At 40.0% G+C, this 17,560-nt stretch overlaps 1 protein-coding gene across 6 annotated transcripts in view; it reads right to left on the reverse strand.

The window, feature by feature from the left end:
• The window catches only part of ATP8A1 (ATPase phospholipid transporting 8A1), a 187,224-nt gene that overhangs the window by 137,903 nt on the left and 31,761 nt on the right, over positions 1–17,560 (reverse strand). For 3 of the 6 annotated variants that reach the window (XM_090035855.1, XM_090035852.1, XM_090035856.1), the window contains 2 exons: positions 12,919–12,964; positions 4,506–4,546 (listed from right to left, as the gene is read on the reverse strand). In XM_090035855.1, the coding sequence (XP_089891981.1) occupies positions 4,506–4,546; positions 12,919–12,964 (87 nt within the window). Of the gene's footprint in view, positions 1–2,443; positions 2,518–4,505; positions 4,547–12,918; positions 12,965–17,560 lie in introns of those variants that run through there. The other 3 variants (XM_090035854.1, XM_090035853.1, XM_090035857.1) reach the window with 2 other exon arrangements.

The raw sequence follows: 17,560 nt of genomic DNA on the forward strand, positions 1-17,560 counted from the left end.
GGAGAGCAGTGGCAATGTTAATTACTCCCAGAACCAAGGCAGCTAACCCTGCCACCAAACTTCTGGACTTATAGACATTCCCATGTGCAGGATGGTAGGCCCCCATACACCAGGTCAGGTCACAGTGAGATCCAGTGCACAGGATCGGTCTGTGGCCAGATCTAGCCTGCTGGACTGCACCAGCAGGCAGGCCCTACATGTGAAACTGTGCTTATGCCACTGCAAAAAATGTTGAGCACCACTGCTCTAGATGCTTATCAATACATTCCTTGATTATATGCTCCAATATCTTTCCCGGCATCTGCTCTTTTCCTATACTACATTGAACATTACCTCCTCTATTCTTGCCGCTAACTATTCTTGCCATTTGATGGCTATCATTTTTCATAAATATTGAAGTAAAAAAGGCACAGAATACTTCAGCCTTCTCTGCATCATGCATCGTCTTCCACATTAAACAGAGGTTGACACTATCCTTGGTCTCTCTTTTTCTTCTAACATTCTCATAGAATGCTTCTCACTGCCTTTTGTTTCCCTTACTAGCTATACCTCAGTTTGGGCCTTGGTGTTCCCAATATTATCTCTGTATATTTACGCTGTATTCTAGGGTTGTTGGTTGTAGCCGTGTTGGTCTGAGGACATAGACAGTCAAGGTTCTTCAGCTAGATGAGATATCTTTTACTAGACTAACTAAATAGTTGGAAAATTGTTCTCTGCAAGCTTTTGGGTACAAACACTCTTCTTCAGGCAATCGGGAGAAGAAGGGTGTTTGTGCCAGAGCTTGCGAAGAACAATTTTTCTAACTATTCAGTTAGTCTAATAAAAGATATCACATCTACCCAAAGAACCTTGTCTGAGCTGTATTCTCTTGCACATCCTTTTTTGTCAGATGCGTATTTCATTTTGAAATCACTGAAGAGTTCACTGTTTGGCCAGTCTCTTTGCCATTTTTCTTCTTTTTACCTCCCATAGGATCCTGCCTACCAGTTCTGAGTTTTTCAAAGTCTGCTTCTCTGTTCTTTTACTCTTATCATATCATGGTCACTGTTAGCAAAGCTGACTTCCACATTTAGGTTCTCAACCACTTCCTCCTTATTAGTAAGCAGCAAATCAAGAAGCATTTCCACATTTGTCTCCTCTACCACCTGTACTAAAAAGCTGTCTTCAACATGTTTTGGAATTTTAGAAGCAAGTTGCTATTATATGGTTCTTCGCGGGAGCAGTGTCTGTCTCCATTTCTTTGTTTTGTGACAAGTCATTTCTTGCATGAGCAACAATTATGTGGGCCTAGCAACATCCTTATATAAAAAGGGAAAAATACATTCCTTAAGAAGTAACATTCCACAGTAACTCTAAAGTGGTAATGCACTCTAATAGAAATACTAAATTTACAACTATCCTTCTTTCAAATCACAAGCTTTTCTATATAGGCAAAATTCCTTGCTCTTTCAAACCCTTACCTATGTGCTTAAATTTAGGCCTGATTGGCTTAATTAATTTCAGTGGAACTATGCATACCATTTAAACTCAAACCTACATAAATGTTTAAGTAATAAACACCCCTCTTTTTTTTTTTAAACCAGAAATAGATTCATGTAACTGCAAAGCAAGTTAAAACACTGGTTTGCAGCATCTTTACAATTCTTATTTCAAAAGCATTCTTAAACCACATGGTTCATGACCTGAGCTGATAGATTTTGAAAAACATGCATCTTGCACATAATTAAATGGATTTTATAAATAAAACTGTCCAAGGAAATGATAATAAACAACCTCTAATAATTTTCATTAAAAATAAAATGTATTTATGTTTTTTGATATTTTACAGTGGTATGCTGAATATAGTTTGTTTTAAGTAAAGGTAGTAACAGCTTTATACAATTAAATCTTGGTTTGAAATATATAGTCAACTCCAATATATAGTAAAAAATAAAGTAAATCTCAATATCATCAAAACATGGGAAAATATAATATGGTAATATGATGGTTAATTTATGTTACAATTTTGTTTTTTTATAATAATAAAGCTAAATAATGTAATTATTCATTAAAAATAGACTGCTTTGCCCAGGGGAGAATGTATGCTTAAAAGAAATTTAAAGTGCTATGAAAATACTGAAAAGTAATCCTGGTTAAGTATAGCAGCACAGACATCCAACATCTGCTCAGACAGTCGATCCAGACAGTCTCATATAAGAGAATAAAGTTAAAACACACTGGAGGGTCTTAGTTATCCCTTGGAAATTAGCAATTGTCTTCAGTGTAGTTTTAACATTGGAACTGATGATTCAGAAAAACAGTACTTATTTTTCAGTACTAAATGCGAAATTATGGTAGAGGTGTACAGTACTTCGTTTATTCCTTATTTCCTTGGAGCAATCACAGAATCAATGCAGGTAGAGAAACCAGCCTCTACACTGTAAGCATCAGTGGGCATCTCTACCTTGATGAGAGAAGTACAGTGTCAGCAGGTATATACTCTTTGCCTTTTATTATAACTATATCTCCAACATCTACCTGAAAGAAAACTGGGAATTGGTTAATGGTCTTAAACAAACACACTTTCCCTTTAACTTTCAATTAATCATTGGTAAATTAATATGTAACCTGTCAACAAATAACTAAGGTAAACACTCAGGGATTTTAAGGAGGAGCTTAAGGGAAATAGCTGCCCAAATCCCACTCAAATACTTCATAAATGAAACCTAGTTACTATGCATTTATGGTGTTGTATATACTCCCATTTAAATTTCTCTATTTTTTGGAACCTCTTATTCATAATTATCACTAGATTAAAAAAAAAAAAAAAATCTAATTTTAGAACAGGAAATTACCTTCCAAAAGGTCACGGGTCTGTTGCATAATAGCAGAAGTCAAATCCCAATTACACTAAATTTCCATGCAACTGTATTGCTAGGGACAGACATTACACATAAACCAGTTTAAGGTGATCTGAAACTGGTTTAAACCTGTAACAGACATTCAGCGCACATAAACCAGTTTGAAAATGGCTGAAACCAGCATGAGATAAACCTGGTTAAATGTAGGATGAGATTTAACTAATTTGAGTAAAATCAGTTTCTCCAATGTCTGTCCCAGACCGCTTTCTGGTTTAACTTAAATCAGAGTCCCCCAGTATCCCAGATGCTTTGCAGAACTGGGCTGTCTACTCCAGAGCAGAGCTGACCCCACCCCTCTGCTCTCTAGCTGGACCTCTGGGGGAGACCACAGGTACAGCAGCGCCTGCCTGGCTCCTTCCTGCCCTGCCACCACTCCCTGCTCAACCAGGGATTTCTCCCTCCCCTCTCCCATAGCATGTGGTATGCTAGCTAATGCTGAGAGGTATCTGTGTAAGGCAGACAGAACAGTGTCCGCTTAGGGTTCTTTGAAACTAATCAACAGGTCAGCTGGTAGTGTCTCTCGGTTCCTTCCTTGGAAAAACGTGTTTAAGAGCTTGAACTAATAAGAGAGGATTTTTTGTTTTCTTGATGAGGTGCTAAATACTGTGTTATCAGCTACCTGTAGGGTCCCTCGCTGGTCATCGGGGGGAGGGGGCAGACAGGAGGAAGACCCCCTCCCTAATCAGAGTGCCCTGCCAGGCCCTGGCCATGCCTCTCCCCCTCAGCTCAGCATTGTGCATGGGAAGGGAGGGCTGCTTTAGCACCGCCCCCCCCCCCAGCTTCTAGCCTGAGCCACTGCATGCATGTGGAATCAAAAGTAAACTTCCATCCACTTGCAACTTGGTTCAATCTCTGCAGGTTGGACTAACTGGCAAAGACTGAATCAATTCAGGCTTAGGTTTTTTGAATGTGTGTTTCTAGCCAAGAAGTCAAAGTCAACCTCTTGAAGTTGAACCTTATTTGCAGCAAGATGATTCTGCGGCATGAGGTAAGTGGAGCTCTGACTAGACTTCACTTAAATCAAGCTTTTGGGGAGCTTGAAAACTTACAAAAGTGATTTAAAAATACCCTTTAGACCAAAAATGAGGGACTAAATTTAACAGTGCACTGCTCTACGTCCAGTACTTCAAATTTGGCTTCACAGAAGCTAGAATCTGGAAATATATATGTTACATAACTCAGTAACCTTAAAAAACAGCTTTCTAATTTTTGCTCACTCCATGTAAATGAGCTACTTTCCTATTAATAATAAAACAATAGTACTTCTACAGGGATTTTATATACGAGTATCCCCACTACTGAAGATCCTCCTATGATAAAATTTTCATTGACCATTGCTAATGGTCATTTTGCCCAAGTAAGATTTTCAAGATTCTGGACTAATGCATACATTTTCTAAAGCAAGTTAAAGCATTGTGCAATAAATTTAAAGTTTTAGTAACATATTCTACAATATTAAATGTAGTTTATCTTTATGACTGGAAATATGTAATTTATATCAATGATATTTATTCAGAATGAAAAGTATAAGCTACATCTCATGAACACGATGTGAACGCAAAACTTACAATTTTGTCTAAAAATCTCCAAAACCCAAATACACACCTTTTCCCAGTGGACAATCTCCCAAGCACCATTTCTCAATACTGTAAAAGCAAAACAAAAATAAAAAAGATGCACAATTAATCTAAGCAGCAATGTAATGACGATTTATGAGTGACACTCATCTGCAATTTAGGTTTCCTACTTGATTAAAAATCATGCACTGGTGGTTCCCTGTTATATTAAAAATCATGCACTGGTAGTCATATAGCATTTTATAGCAACACATTCTCTGCCAATTGATAATCAATCATTTCAATTATGAAAATATTTATTCTGGATGGCACCCTTCAAAGAAATTATATCATGACCCTTTACAAGGTTAGATTAATTCACATTTTATGCTGTAATTAACTATAAACATCAGAATGAAATAAAGGCAAAGACAATGGAAACCTTAATATGCAATTTAATGGCCAGACTGGAAGCAAGCAAATTCAGATTGGACATCAGGAACAAATTATTTCCAGTGAGTTGCCAAAATATGAAATAACCTTCCAAGGGAGGTGGTGCTGTCCTGTTATTTGGAGGTGTTCAAAAGGAGATTGCATGGACAGGGAGCTGGGGTCACCTGACCCCAGCACTCATTCCTGCCCAGGGCAGGGGGTCACACTCAATGATCTAATAGGTCTCTTCCAACCCTAACTTCTATGAAACTATAATTTGAGGTGAAAAATAATTCCAATTTCTTTTTTAAATTTATGAACAAAGCATGCTTTGAAAACATCTCTCAAAATGACTACAAGAAAATACACTTGAGAGTATGCTATCTGGTAGAGAGTGACAGATAAGGGAGAAAACAACAAGACGACTTAAGAATCACAAAATCTACCTCTTGTAAGCCTCTTGCAGTTGGACTGCTGAAGCGAGACCCCAAAAGATCCCCAATTCAGAAGGTTATTTATCTAAAACTGATTCAGTACCTTCTGTTTGGTTTGACACATTCCTAGGCAACAACAATTATAGGTCCACGCACATGAAGAAACACTTTGGCTAGGGCAGTTAAGAGCCAGTATCTTGCCTCACTCCCACTAAAATCCAGAAAACCTAGGTGAAGCAGCACCTAAGTGTAGGTCCAGGAGGCATGCTCTGAGCATACCTGACACACACTGAGGCCATAACTAGATGATAAAATTTGCTGTGCTGGACAGTTCCATGCACACAGTCTCTCAGATGAAAAGTTGTGTAACTAAGTCCTTGAGCTGACAAAGGTCAACTGGCAATGACTTTCACTAGTAGTTCCTAAGTAAATGAAGGCACTTGCCAACAGCCCCTCAGCATTTTCTATAGACTATAGTCAGCACCATAATCAAAGAGAGAGATTTTTAGATTGCTTTTTGGAGGTACTTGACTCTCCCCACATAGTGAGTAGGGGGAGCCCAAGCACCTAATTCTGAACTCTGGATTCTATTATGGGACCCAGGCAAATAGGCTGCTTGAAGACATTAAAAAAAACAAAAACAAAAACAGGGCTTTACTGTAAACTCTGTATGCTCCTGCGCTGAGCCAGCGCATATCCAGAAGGGACAGCATGTTAACAGGACATGGCTCACTCAACGTGTGTATAGATCAGGAGCTTTAGTGGGGCTTTCTTGGCACTTTTGTCTAACAGCTGATTGACTCAGCTATTGGATAAAAGTGCTGAAAAGCCCGGCTGAAGTGCCCAATCTATACAGACACTGCAGAACTAGGTCAAAATAATACGCTGCAGCTTCTGGTAAAGCACATTTTTGTTTTTGGTTGGGGGGGGGGTTGGTTTTTTTACGTCTGCAAGAAGCCATAACGTTTAGCACTTGTTGGTGCCCAAGTCTTTTAATAAATTTAGTAATCATTTACTATTCTATATATTATATATATATGGCTTAGCCCGTCTGTCTCTCACGCCCTTGAGGGGCATGGCTCTCAGAGAGGTGTGGCTCCAGCTAATGCTGCATCAAGAATGTCCATCAGGAATGGTGGGCAGGGTGTGGCTCCAGCACAGTGGGCCAGGCAGACGCCAAGTGGGGGGGCCGGGGAGGGACTGGGTGGTGCAGAGTGAGGGTGCAAGAGTGGCACAGCTAGATGCGGAATGGTGGCAACATAGGGCAGTGGTAGCCACCCCCCTGCTCCATCTCCATCTCCCCACACCCCTCCCCCCCAGCATTCTAGGTGAGCAACTTGCTAGTGTTATTTATATTACAGGGTACTGTGTTACTAAAAGATGGAGTTTAGTAAAAGATGCATTCCAGCCCTTGAATATTTTGTAATCTAACAGACAAGAGAAGCAGTATTAAAGCAGTGGACAACAAGCAAGTTAAAGGAGAGTGTGGATACTTTATTAATAGAGAAGAATGGCTTTGGTGATTGATTTGAAGGAGGATACTAGGCAGACATGAAAAGACTTCTGTGATAAAAAGAGCCATATATAAGTTACACAATTGATCATCAGAAAGAGGATAAAATGGAAAACATGAAAGAAAGGAGGAACATGAAAGGAGGAAATGAAGGCAAAAACACTGCTGAAACAAGATTAATGAGACTTCTTAACCAAGGATAAGCAGCTTGAATTGAAAGCAAAATTCAATTTAGGACTTCATGCAGGAGGGTAAGACTACCAGATCTACGAAGAGATGATTACTATGTGGCAGCACTATGATGGGGATGGAAACTGATGGTCAAGACAGCTGAACAGGAAGAGATTAAATTGTAAGATTTTGGGGCTAGATTGCAACAATATCATAAGGAAAAGTGGATTAGATATTGAGGAGGAACTGACAACAAGATTTAGTAAATGTTCACGAGAGAACAAGGCTGAGACTTGTGAAAAAACCATAGCTATCAACTGAGAGAATAAGATGACCGAAAAGGAGAGTTAGATGTAAATAAAGTTTAAATTGATGGCTAGAAAATGGTATCTAGAGGTTTGATTTTGGGAATTGGCTTGGGAGGTAAAGAAGATACTGAATTGGAACAATGGTCTGGGGGAATGACAAGAGTTAACTGATTTCTATTAAGCCTGTTTGTGACAAACTTTCCCTCAAGGCCCACTGTCTCTGACAGGCAAGCAGTAAGCAGACACAGACTGGGAAATTGAAGACATGTAGCACACTGTTCCATAACAGAAATAAGGAACTCTGCAGCATTAGCACCAGGTCACAGTGCCCAGCTGCACAGCCCTTAGGATTTCAGGTTTTGGTACACAGACCAAATTAGGAGAAACTGGTAACCAACCAAATTAAGATGTGTACATGTGATGGGTTTGTGAAACAAAGGAATATGCTGACAGGACAGAATGTGGACAGAGATGAAGAGTCATCAGATGGGGAGAAAGAATACAAAAGGAAGGATTTCAGAACAGCAAAGTGGAACCCATTTGCTGACATCTGACATTCAAGGACAAACCTGAAGATGAAGCGCACGTACTGGCCAGATGTACCTTTCCTCTGCTAACAGCTCTAGGACTGGTAGATATAGTATTTGTTTGCATTATTCTTATCTGCTATCACTATGAATCAATAAAATGTTATTATTGAATGGAGAGGTTGTGGTCAGTCTGAGGGTTTGGGTCCCCCTGGAACAAGGTATCTGGGTCATAAATCCAGTACCAACAGAAATGACCAAGTTTTAAGAAAAGCTACATAGTCAGACATAATGTCAGAAAAGGAGAAAGCATGCAAGACAGGGCAGAGATCAGAGGGATTATAATTATATGAATCAAAACCGTGTGAACAGAAATTATAGTACCTGAAAGAGAGGAATTAAAGAAAACTATTTAGGATATAAACAGAGATGCTGAATGGACAGATGCCATGAGATGGTATGAAAAAAAGTGAGAAGGAAGAAAGTAAAGGCAGCAGACAGCTCAGAAAACAAAAGGCATGCTTTTCAGATTTATTAAAGAAGACTATGATTTTGAAGTCAGGAAATTAATTTTTTTGCCTTAAAGGAACTTTTCAGGACCTTTTGTGAATGTGTTTTCAATTTAGCATGTTCCACATTTAGTTGGTGAGTAGAAGCACTAGAGGTATTGGGGGGGAAACCCCAAATCAGGCCACTTTTTGGACTGTCTAGCATATACACCTATTAAGCAGATATATTTCATTTTTGAGAGAAACCATAAAAATACCATTTCTACAAAAAATAAAGTTATTAACCAAGGGAAAAGGTTGATCAAATATTTTCTTACAACACTACAAACAATAAAAGACAAGTAAATCCTCAGTAAAGGCTGCACTCGTATAAAACAATACTAATCTCCAGGCAATAGTTTACTACCACCACAACACTCATGCAGCAGAACGTATTCAACAAGCAAACAATTTTAAAAACACAGAAATCAATGAAAACACTCACAGACTTTTCTGGATTTTGTACAAGATCTAGTAACATCTTCAAGACACTTTCATTTAAGTAACATGATCATCCTTGATTTATTTTTTAAAAAGTAACAAAAAAGTCACACTGAATCAGACAACCTCAATTCTAACTTCCTAATGCTATATTTAATTATTAAACATAACAGGGGGTAAAAAGCACCCTGTTCAAATTTGCTGATGATACTAAGATGTGGGGGAATGTGGGCACACAAGACGGGAGGAATGGGCTGCAATCAGACCTAGACAGGTTACACGGGTGGGCGGATGAGAACAGGATGGGTTTCAACACTGACAGCAAGGTGATTCACCTGGGGAGGAAGAACCAGCACTATACCTACAAGCTGGGGAACTCCCATCTCATCAGTGCAGAGGCAGAAAAGGATCTTAGAATCATCATTGATGCCAAGATGAACATGGGCTGGCAGTGTGGGGATGCAGTCAGGAAGGCCAACCATACCTTGTCATGCATCCACAGATGCATCTCCAGCAGGTCCAAGAAGGTGATCCTCCCCGTCTATGCAGCACTGGTCAAGCCGCAGCTGAAATACTGCGTCCAGTTCTGGGCGCCACACTTCAGGAGGGATGTGGACAGCATGGAGAGGGTCCAAAGGAGGGCCACTCGCATGGTCAGGGGGCAGCAGGGCAGGCCCTACGAGGAGAGGCTCAGAGACCTGAACCTATTCAGCCTCCACAAAGAGAAGGCTGAGGGGGGGATCTAGTGGCCTGTTACAAACCAGTCAGAAGGGAGCAGCAAGCACTGGGGGAGTCCCTGTTCCCCCGAGCACTACCCAGAGTGACTAGAAATAAGTCGCAAGCTGGCAGAGAGTAGATTCAGACTACACATCAGGAGGCACTACTTCACTGTCAGGGTGGCTAGGATCTGGAACCAACTTCCAAGCAAAGTGGTGCTGGCTCCTATCCTTGGGGTTTTAAAGAGGAGGCTAGACTAACACCTTGCTGGGGTTGTTTGACCCCAGTACTTTTTCCTGTCATGGCAGGGGGTCAGACTTGATGATCTGCTCAGGTCCCTTCCAACCATGAAACTATAACTACTTAAAAAAAAAAAAAAAAAGATATGAATTTAAACCAAACTAGATATCCATCTTATTGAAATGTATATGTACATGGTGCTTCACTCACATTGCTCTAAAATGAAATAACTAAAGACTACACATCAGAAAAAAACTCCAGTCCCAGGTCTGGAAGTTGTCAGCAGCTGCTGGTGAGGAGGGTGTATGAGCCCTTTGGCTGCCTATATTTATACACACGTCTGAGTGGGGGCAGGGACACATTTTAGTTAGTTAAGCAGTTCCTGGAGAGCTACTCCAATTAAAATGCTGCAGCATTACATGTATTAAGCCCCTGTGCATTTAAAAATGGCTGTGGGAGCTTTAACTAAAGTGCTCCCATGGCCACTCTGAAACACAGGGTGGTCCTTAATACATATGATGCTGCAGAGATGCTAGAGCATTCTAACTAGAACACATTGGGAGCATGTCTATAAGCAGCCTTTGGTGCCAGAACATCATACAACTACAGCGTAGACAAGTCATAAAGAACTAAGAATCAGCGCTTTTGACTGGTTGCTTGCCCTGCAGGCTTCTAGCCAGCCAGGAAGCTGAAGGAGAAGCAGGTTGGCTCAAATAGCTGGGGAAATTATTAAACTTTAAAACAAACCTGAAGGCTAAGTAAAATTTGGCAGGAAAAGTTTTGGTGACCTAAAAATCTTTGACATTTCAAAAGACTCTCATTCTATATTGACAGAGGACAAAAGCCTTCGGGGTATTTCTACAAGTTATCACTGGTACTCCTAAGAAAGAATGCTCTTAAGCACATCCTGCCTATCTTCTCCTGCTCATATGGGCCAAATCCATAAATACAGCAGGGAAGACTCCCAAGGGATACCCCGGTGTCTGCCCTCAAGACATTTTGCTTCCCTCAATACAACTGCAATGGATGACCCTAAAGCAACTTCACCTCTTTATTTCTGCGTTTGGTGCAGAGGAAAGTAAAGAGTAGACTGAGCATACTTGAGAATGTCAGGGACACAACATAGACATATCCATAGTAAGTTTTAGACAAAACACATAAGAATACAAGATGAAAATGGATTTCCTGGTTTCATCCAGTCTAGTCAATCAGGTTGCATCTAAAAAACTACTGTACTGACTCACATTCCCTACATATTTTTCCTTCAAATTTAGACTTCCAAAATTAAGGTATGTCTCTTAACTGGGGAAGCTGCTTTTTCTGCCCAAAACAGAAGTACGGAGTTGCTCTCAAGTGCCTGCTGCTTCTTTTCCTTCTATTCCCTCCACCAGCCATACAGAGGGAGAAGTGGAGTTTACCAGGGTGCAGATCCAAGGAGGCAGGGTTGCAGTACTGCTGGTTGTAACCCGCTGTAATTACTGGTCCACCTAAAATTTAAAACCAACCACCTAGCAGCAGTCCTTCTATTCAGATACTGAAGGAATCTTTGGCAACTCTGCCATCTGATAGCTACGTCTGGTCTTTCCTGCAGATTGTTTTTAGCTCTTTTGAAATCCTAGATTCACCAAAGGAGTTAAAACTTCAGCAGCAGCTAGTTGAAGCTTTTGGTTGAACAGTGAAGAGCTGCTGACAGTTCAACTGAGAAAAGGTTAAACTGTAGCTTTTGCCTGAGTAGGAAAGGGAAGGTGAGTGGGCTCTGCCCCTGCTCTATGCAGCCATAACTCTGGAAAAATCCTTTTATCTTCCTTCTGCATTCTCAAAATAAAGGTGCATTTCTTATTTGGGAGCATGCGATGTGTGCGGGAACACAATGATCAGGTGTTTTTTGCCTCTATTACTCTTATCATAACACAATTCTATAACCCTAGTCCTCCGATGGTTAAAAATGTTTCTGGTGTCAGAACGCTAAATAACCTGGTTGTCAGGGCAGTGACCCAGATTGTGGGAGATCCAAATTCAAGTACCTATTCTGAATCAGACAAAAGCACTATACCTTAGGTCTCCTTGCGAAGTCCAGACCTCCAGACTTATGGGTAACTTTGTTAATAGGAGACACTAAAAGCGAGAAACTGCGAATTGCAACAAGCCCAGTATTTTATTAAAAAAATATTTATTGGTACAGACAGACTTTATTGGATCTGTACCAGTGACTAAGGGATTCACATGTGGTAGGTCAAAGTTCAACTCCCTGCACCAGAAAATACTGATTTATATAAGAAGTGGAAGTGTTTCAAAAGGAGAGATCTACACAAAAACAGCTAGTAGCCTGGTGATTGAGCCACTCTCCTGAGGTACGGGAATATGGCATAGCAATGACTTGAACAAGACAGCCCACAAGCCAGGCTACTTGGCTATTCCGGGATGGACTGCTTCTTTCTTAGACTGAAAATGTTTCCTCATGGAAGTTTTATCAGAAATGTAACAGGTTGAGGTTTAGATTTTGAAGAACTGGTGTTTCTAACACTTCATCAGAAAAATTCTGAACCAGCTGTAAGCATGCGTCAGGAAACTTGAAACCAAAACCACATTAATACATAGACACTCTCTTTAAAACATAACACAACATTTATTTCCATTATATAGCCCCACTTTTCAATCCATAAAAATCTTTCCAATATCAGATCTCCAGTTTTTACTGATGACTAAAAAGTTACATAATTTCTTAAGCTTGTCATTACACTTTGGATCTAATGTGCTTATGACCAGTCGATTAAGAAAATCTTTTAACCCCCATATTAAATGCATTACCTGAAAACTTATGCACTTATTTTCTCATATTATTAATTCTGCATATTAAAGTAGAAACCAGAAATGAAAATACCTATTTATATGGGGTAAATGTAGTAATCATGCACTAACATTTGAAATATACAACTGCATATTTTTCATGTACAATATCACAGGCCTTTAAATTCTAAACATCTAGAAATTTAAACAGATATGTTTTGTGATTTCAAAAATACTGTTGACAAATACTAAAATTCAAATAACTAAAGATTAAACACATTTAGCACTGTGCTTCTATACTGTTCTTAACTGAAAAATTAAGAGACTATTAAAACTGCTCTTACCTTGTGTCTGTTTCTTGTTTACTGCATTATCAGCTTTATGCCTTTTCTGGAGTAAAAATATACAACTATTAATAATGTTAAAATAATTACTTTTGTTAAACAAGAAAAAAATCCTGCAATTTAGAATATTTTGTATGTCTGTACGCGTACATGCACACACTCTCATTCACTCTCTCATTTGGCTACCCCCACACATGAATTCAAAAAACATGCATAATTATTGTTTTTTTTGTTTGTTTGTTTGTTTCGAACTGTGCACTTTAATATATTATCTTTGTTATCTGGGCACTAGGGGGAATGGTACACTAATCCTGTCCAACTGAAAAACCCTTCCTTTCTGGCTATTTCATTAACTGCACTAGTTTCTAGAAACAAACGACTTGCACAAAATACTTTGATATCCCCCCCAAACACACACATACACCCCTCTCTCCAAAGAAAAGGCTGACAAATTCTAGGCATAGGAAAAATTGTTAAGGCAGTGATAGTCATGTAATTTGTGACTGATAAGATGACTACCCTGCAGATTTCTATAAACATTTTTCAAGCAGGTTGTTGTTACATCAGCTTTAAAACCCTTTAAGATCTCCCTAAATTGTGAGGCAGTGTCTGGCAGAGAAACTTCAACTAACTTTGGAATCATAAGCTGTGCACCCATTTTGGCATGCTACTATGCCAGGGCTAGTCTTCTGAGAAAAAGGCTCCTTTACATGTGTACTATGCTGTGCTAGTGCAAATATGCTGCTTCTGGTTTGAGGCCTATTATGTGCAGGCCTGACTGGGGTGTTTGCAAAGCTCTATCTTATGCTATTCAGGCATCAGAAAATAAGCTAATATATCCAGAGCCAACGAAAAATATCTCTGCACGACAGTCTTGATTCATTTAGACAAAGACCTCCAGGTGCTGTCATTCTAGATAAAACATGTAGCATAGCATGTTATAAGCCATATTACTAATTTTGACTACAAGCTCAAGTTCCAAAACACAAAAAAAGCCTCTGACAAAGAATGGAATCTAAGTCTCTGTCAATAAGACTGTGACTTGGAAAAGGCTAATGGACAAAGTCAAATAGAACTCATCACTGTAGACAAGAATACTGGAGAAAGGAACAGGTTTTTCTCTGTGTGATTTTTCTTTGCATGGAATATAGTGATGACAGAATCAGCTATCTAAAATTGTTAGCTTCTTTTAATTGCCTTTACATCCAAGCATATCTTAAGTAAGAGGGTTAATAAGCTGCTGGGAAAGCATTATTTAGAAGCCCATCCATCCAATCTGTCAGCACTAAACTGAGATATTGTTTTCATAGAATCATAGTGCTTAGGGTCAGAAGGGACCTAAACAAATCATCAGGTCCGACCCCCTGCCCTGGGCAGAAATGAGTGCTGGGGTCACTCTGTTCAGAATCAGAGTCACATCCCAGCCAAATATCTATCCAACTTGTTTTGTAACAAGTTTTTTTGACAGACACTGAGCAATCATTAAATAAATTTTCTGATGGAAGGATAGCTAAGATAACAGACAGCACACTTTAAATCAATGACAAGATACCATAAACAGTTCAAGGCACATTATTATTTACCCATAGGAAACATTTTTGCCCCTTATGGTAATAGCAGTACAGTGTCATTTGCTTTCTGCACTAAAGCCAGATGCTCTGATGCCCTGTAGAACATGGAACTAGCCACTATGCTGTAATATCAGATACTACAGTTTTTATAGACATACCTGAAATGCTGACAGTATATATGAAAGACATCATTAGGAAGCAAATGCTGCTCAGCTGTCATGCAGCTGCATCCTTAACTTGTTTGGATGAAATATTTATTACTTGCATTACTATAAAACTGATAACTAGCAATAAAACCCCAGGTTTTAGGTACTATCGGCAAAAAAAGTCTTTTCCCCAAAAATGTATAGCAGGGGTTATGAACCTTTCTAAACTCAAGCACTCCTCGGAAAGTGCCAGCTCTTCATTTTTTCTTTTTTGACTACAAACACATAACATACAGGCAAATCCCCACTTAGCGCTCTTAATTGGTTCCTGAAAAACTGAGCATCAAGCAAAACTGAAAATATTTCATGACCCAAGATGGTGACTTCAATTGTTTTTAATGATGCAAAATGGTGACTGCAAGCATTATAACGAAACTCACTGAGTGCCAAGTGAAATCAGGTATCAATTTAAAATGGGCGTTACAGTGAAATAGCACAAAGCGAAACAGTGTTAAGTGGGGACTGCCTGTAGTCATATCTGTTGCCAAGGACTCATAAAGACCACAACAGATCAGAATGTTTTTAACATTAAAAATTCCTACTTGAAATCTTTGTGTTTATCTTGTGAAATGTGTCTGTACACCCAACAGTGCTAATATTTTGTGGCACCCTGCAGCACTCTTGAAAGGATCTCAAGGCACCTCAGGGTGTGCCCCAGCATCCTGGCTAAGAATCACTGGCTTATGATTTAGCCTTATTGCAAAACAAAGTGGATAAATGAAATGAATAGATGGCTGAGACAAAATGAAAGACTGAATAATAGCAGTCAGTTAAAAAAAAAAAAAGCATATTTTTTGCATAGTAAACAAAGACGCTAGCAGATGGCACAATCTTATGGGCACCACAGCATAGAAATCCAAGGAGGATAGACTGTAGTACAATGGACTTTTTAAAGGAGGCTTTACCATGCATAAGATAAAGTATGAATATGTTTGGAGAAGCTGACTCTGAATAGAGGCATAACAGAGTTGATGCCCTGGCAAAACTGCCAAAAAGCAAGGGGAGCAGGGAGTGGCACAGGGGAGTGGGTTCCAAGAGCAGAAGGAATGAAGTCTCTGGTGGCTACAGCATCATTTGCCTACCCCAGCTGTGGCTCTTACAGTAGCAGTGTGGTGTCCATGCACCCATGGAAAGAGTAATGTCGTAGGGCTGCTTTTGCTGCCAGGGAGCACAGACTCCGAGCGGTGAGAATGATTCTGACATCTCCTAAATTTGTACCTAGGGCTAATGTTCCCTTGCTTGCGCCTTCTTATGCTACTGCTGGTGGACAATAAAGTCTCAGAATGTTAATGGAATGTAGACAAATATTCCTATGGATAACTGAACAGTAAAAAAATAAAAATCTGGGAGGCCCTGCTCAATATCCCTTCAGTATTACCTCCAAATTATGTGTCTAACAAAAAAGAATCCTCACAGTTGTATTCAGAAAGCTAGAAAGGCCAGGAGAAGAAACTTAAGGGAAAAGAAGAATGGGAGAAAGGGGGAGAACAGGGGAGGGCAATCTGGTGAGCCTTCACGTCCACACTAGCAGGACCAAAGGCAGCATTAAGAACTCAAACTTAGATATGCAACTGAAGCCTCAAGAATGATTTCAAATAAATTCCTTAGTGATCTGTGAGAGATATGAAGGTACAGGGGTAATGAGAAACCCCAAAGAATGCTAAGGAAGGAGCACGATTACAGAGGCTGGAAGTACTGTCACAATCAAGGAGGCTAGAAATGACACTTTTGATCCCTGAAAACTTTCCCACTTCTAAATCTTATGCTCAATGAAGTAGGAGCATAAAATGGCGGCAACTGTAAATATTTTACTCTGGCAAGAGCCAAGAAAAGCTTGGGAGTAATATAAATCTACTTAAAGAGTGCTTTTCTAGTGCAAAGATGGCTACCCACAGAGAATTTGGCTGTGGCTGCCCTACATTAGATGGATTCAAGATGGTAAAGGCCTATTTCCCCATGTATGGAAAATAATCTAATGGTCAGGAATGTGTGTAGTGCCAGGGGATAATAACGGGGCAAATACACTCATTAAAAATCAATACTTTGGGGATCTGAATTAGATACGAATTCTTGAGCTAACACTTGCGCTCGTTTGGCATTCCTGAAGTAACCAATGCATCTAAAGTGTACTTGAAATATGTAAACTATTATCTGAAACCACAAATTATAAATACCTCTGACCAGTCAATAGAAGACTTTTCATCAAAAAAAAAATTCTTTAGGCATGCGGTAAAGCTTCCATATTTACTCAAAACTGAAGACAACCCTAACCTAAAAACAAAAACCCAATAATTAAATTCTATATGTGGACAATTTCGAGATGTTATAATTTTTCAAGTATAGAATTTCATTATTGGAGGATCATCCTTAATTCATCCCTCCCCACCATTGCAGAAGGGCAGGCAATAGGGAGGCAGGTGGTATGGGGAGGTCAAGCAGTTTGCCCCCTGCATGTGCCACCTTTGCTGCTCCCTTCCCCTTCTTCCCCTTGATCTGCACAGGCAGGCTTGATCCTGGTTCTAGCCTGGGATACAGAGCATGGCCCCAGGATAGCCCTTGTAGCAGCACTTTGGGCTGCACACCACTGCTATGGGGACCAGGCTGGGCCTGTGCTCAGTGTCCCAGGCTACAACATGAATGAAGCATGCCAGCATGAAGCTGGGGAGTAAGAGGAGGGGGCAGGTGAAGGAGGTGAGGCAGTGTGAGGGGGCAAATGGGTGGAAGAGGCTGCAAGGGGAGATGCCAGGGTACAGAGGTGGCAGGGGCACGCAGCAGCTGCAGCCCCAAACCCAGGTAGGGGCTGGAGCCTGAGCCACAGCAGACGCACCCCCACCCCCACTCAATTTTAAGATGAGGAACTCCACC

The sequence above is a fragment of the Crocodylus siamensis genome, chromosome 2, assembly GCF_052110815.1.
Source record: "Crocodylus siamensis isolate JL-2025a chromosome 2, ASM5211081v1, whole genome shotgun sequence".
NCBI lineage: Eukaryota > Metazoa > Chordata > Crocodylia > Crocodylidae > Crocodylus > Crocodylus siamensis.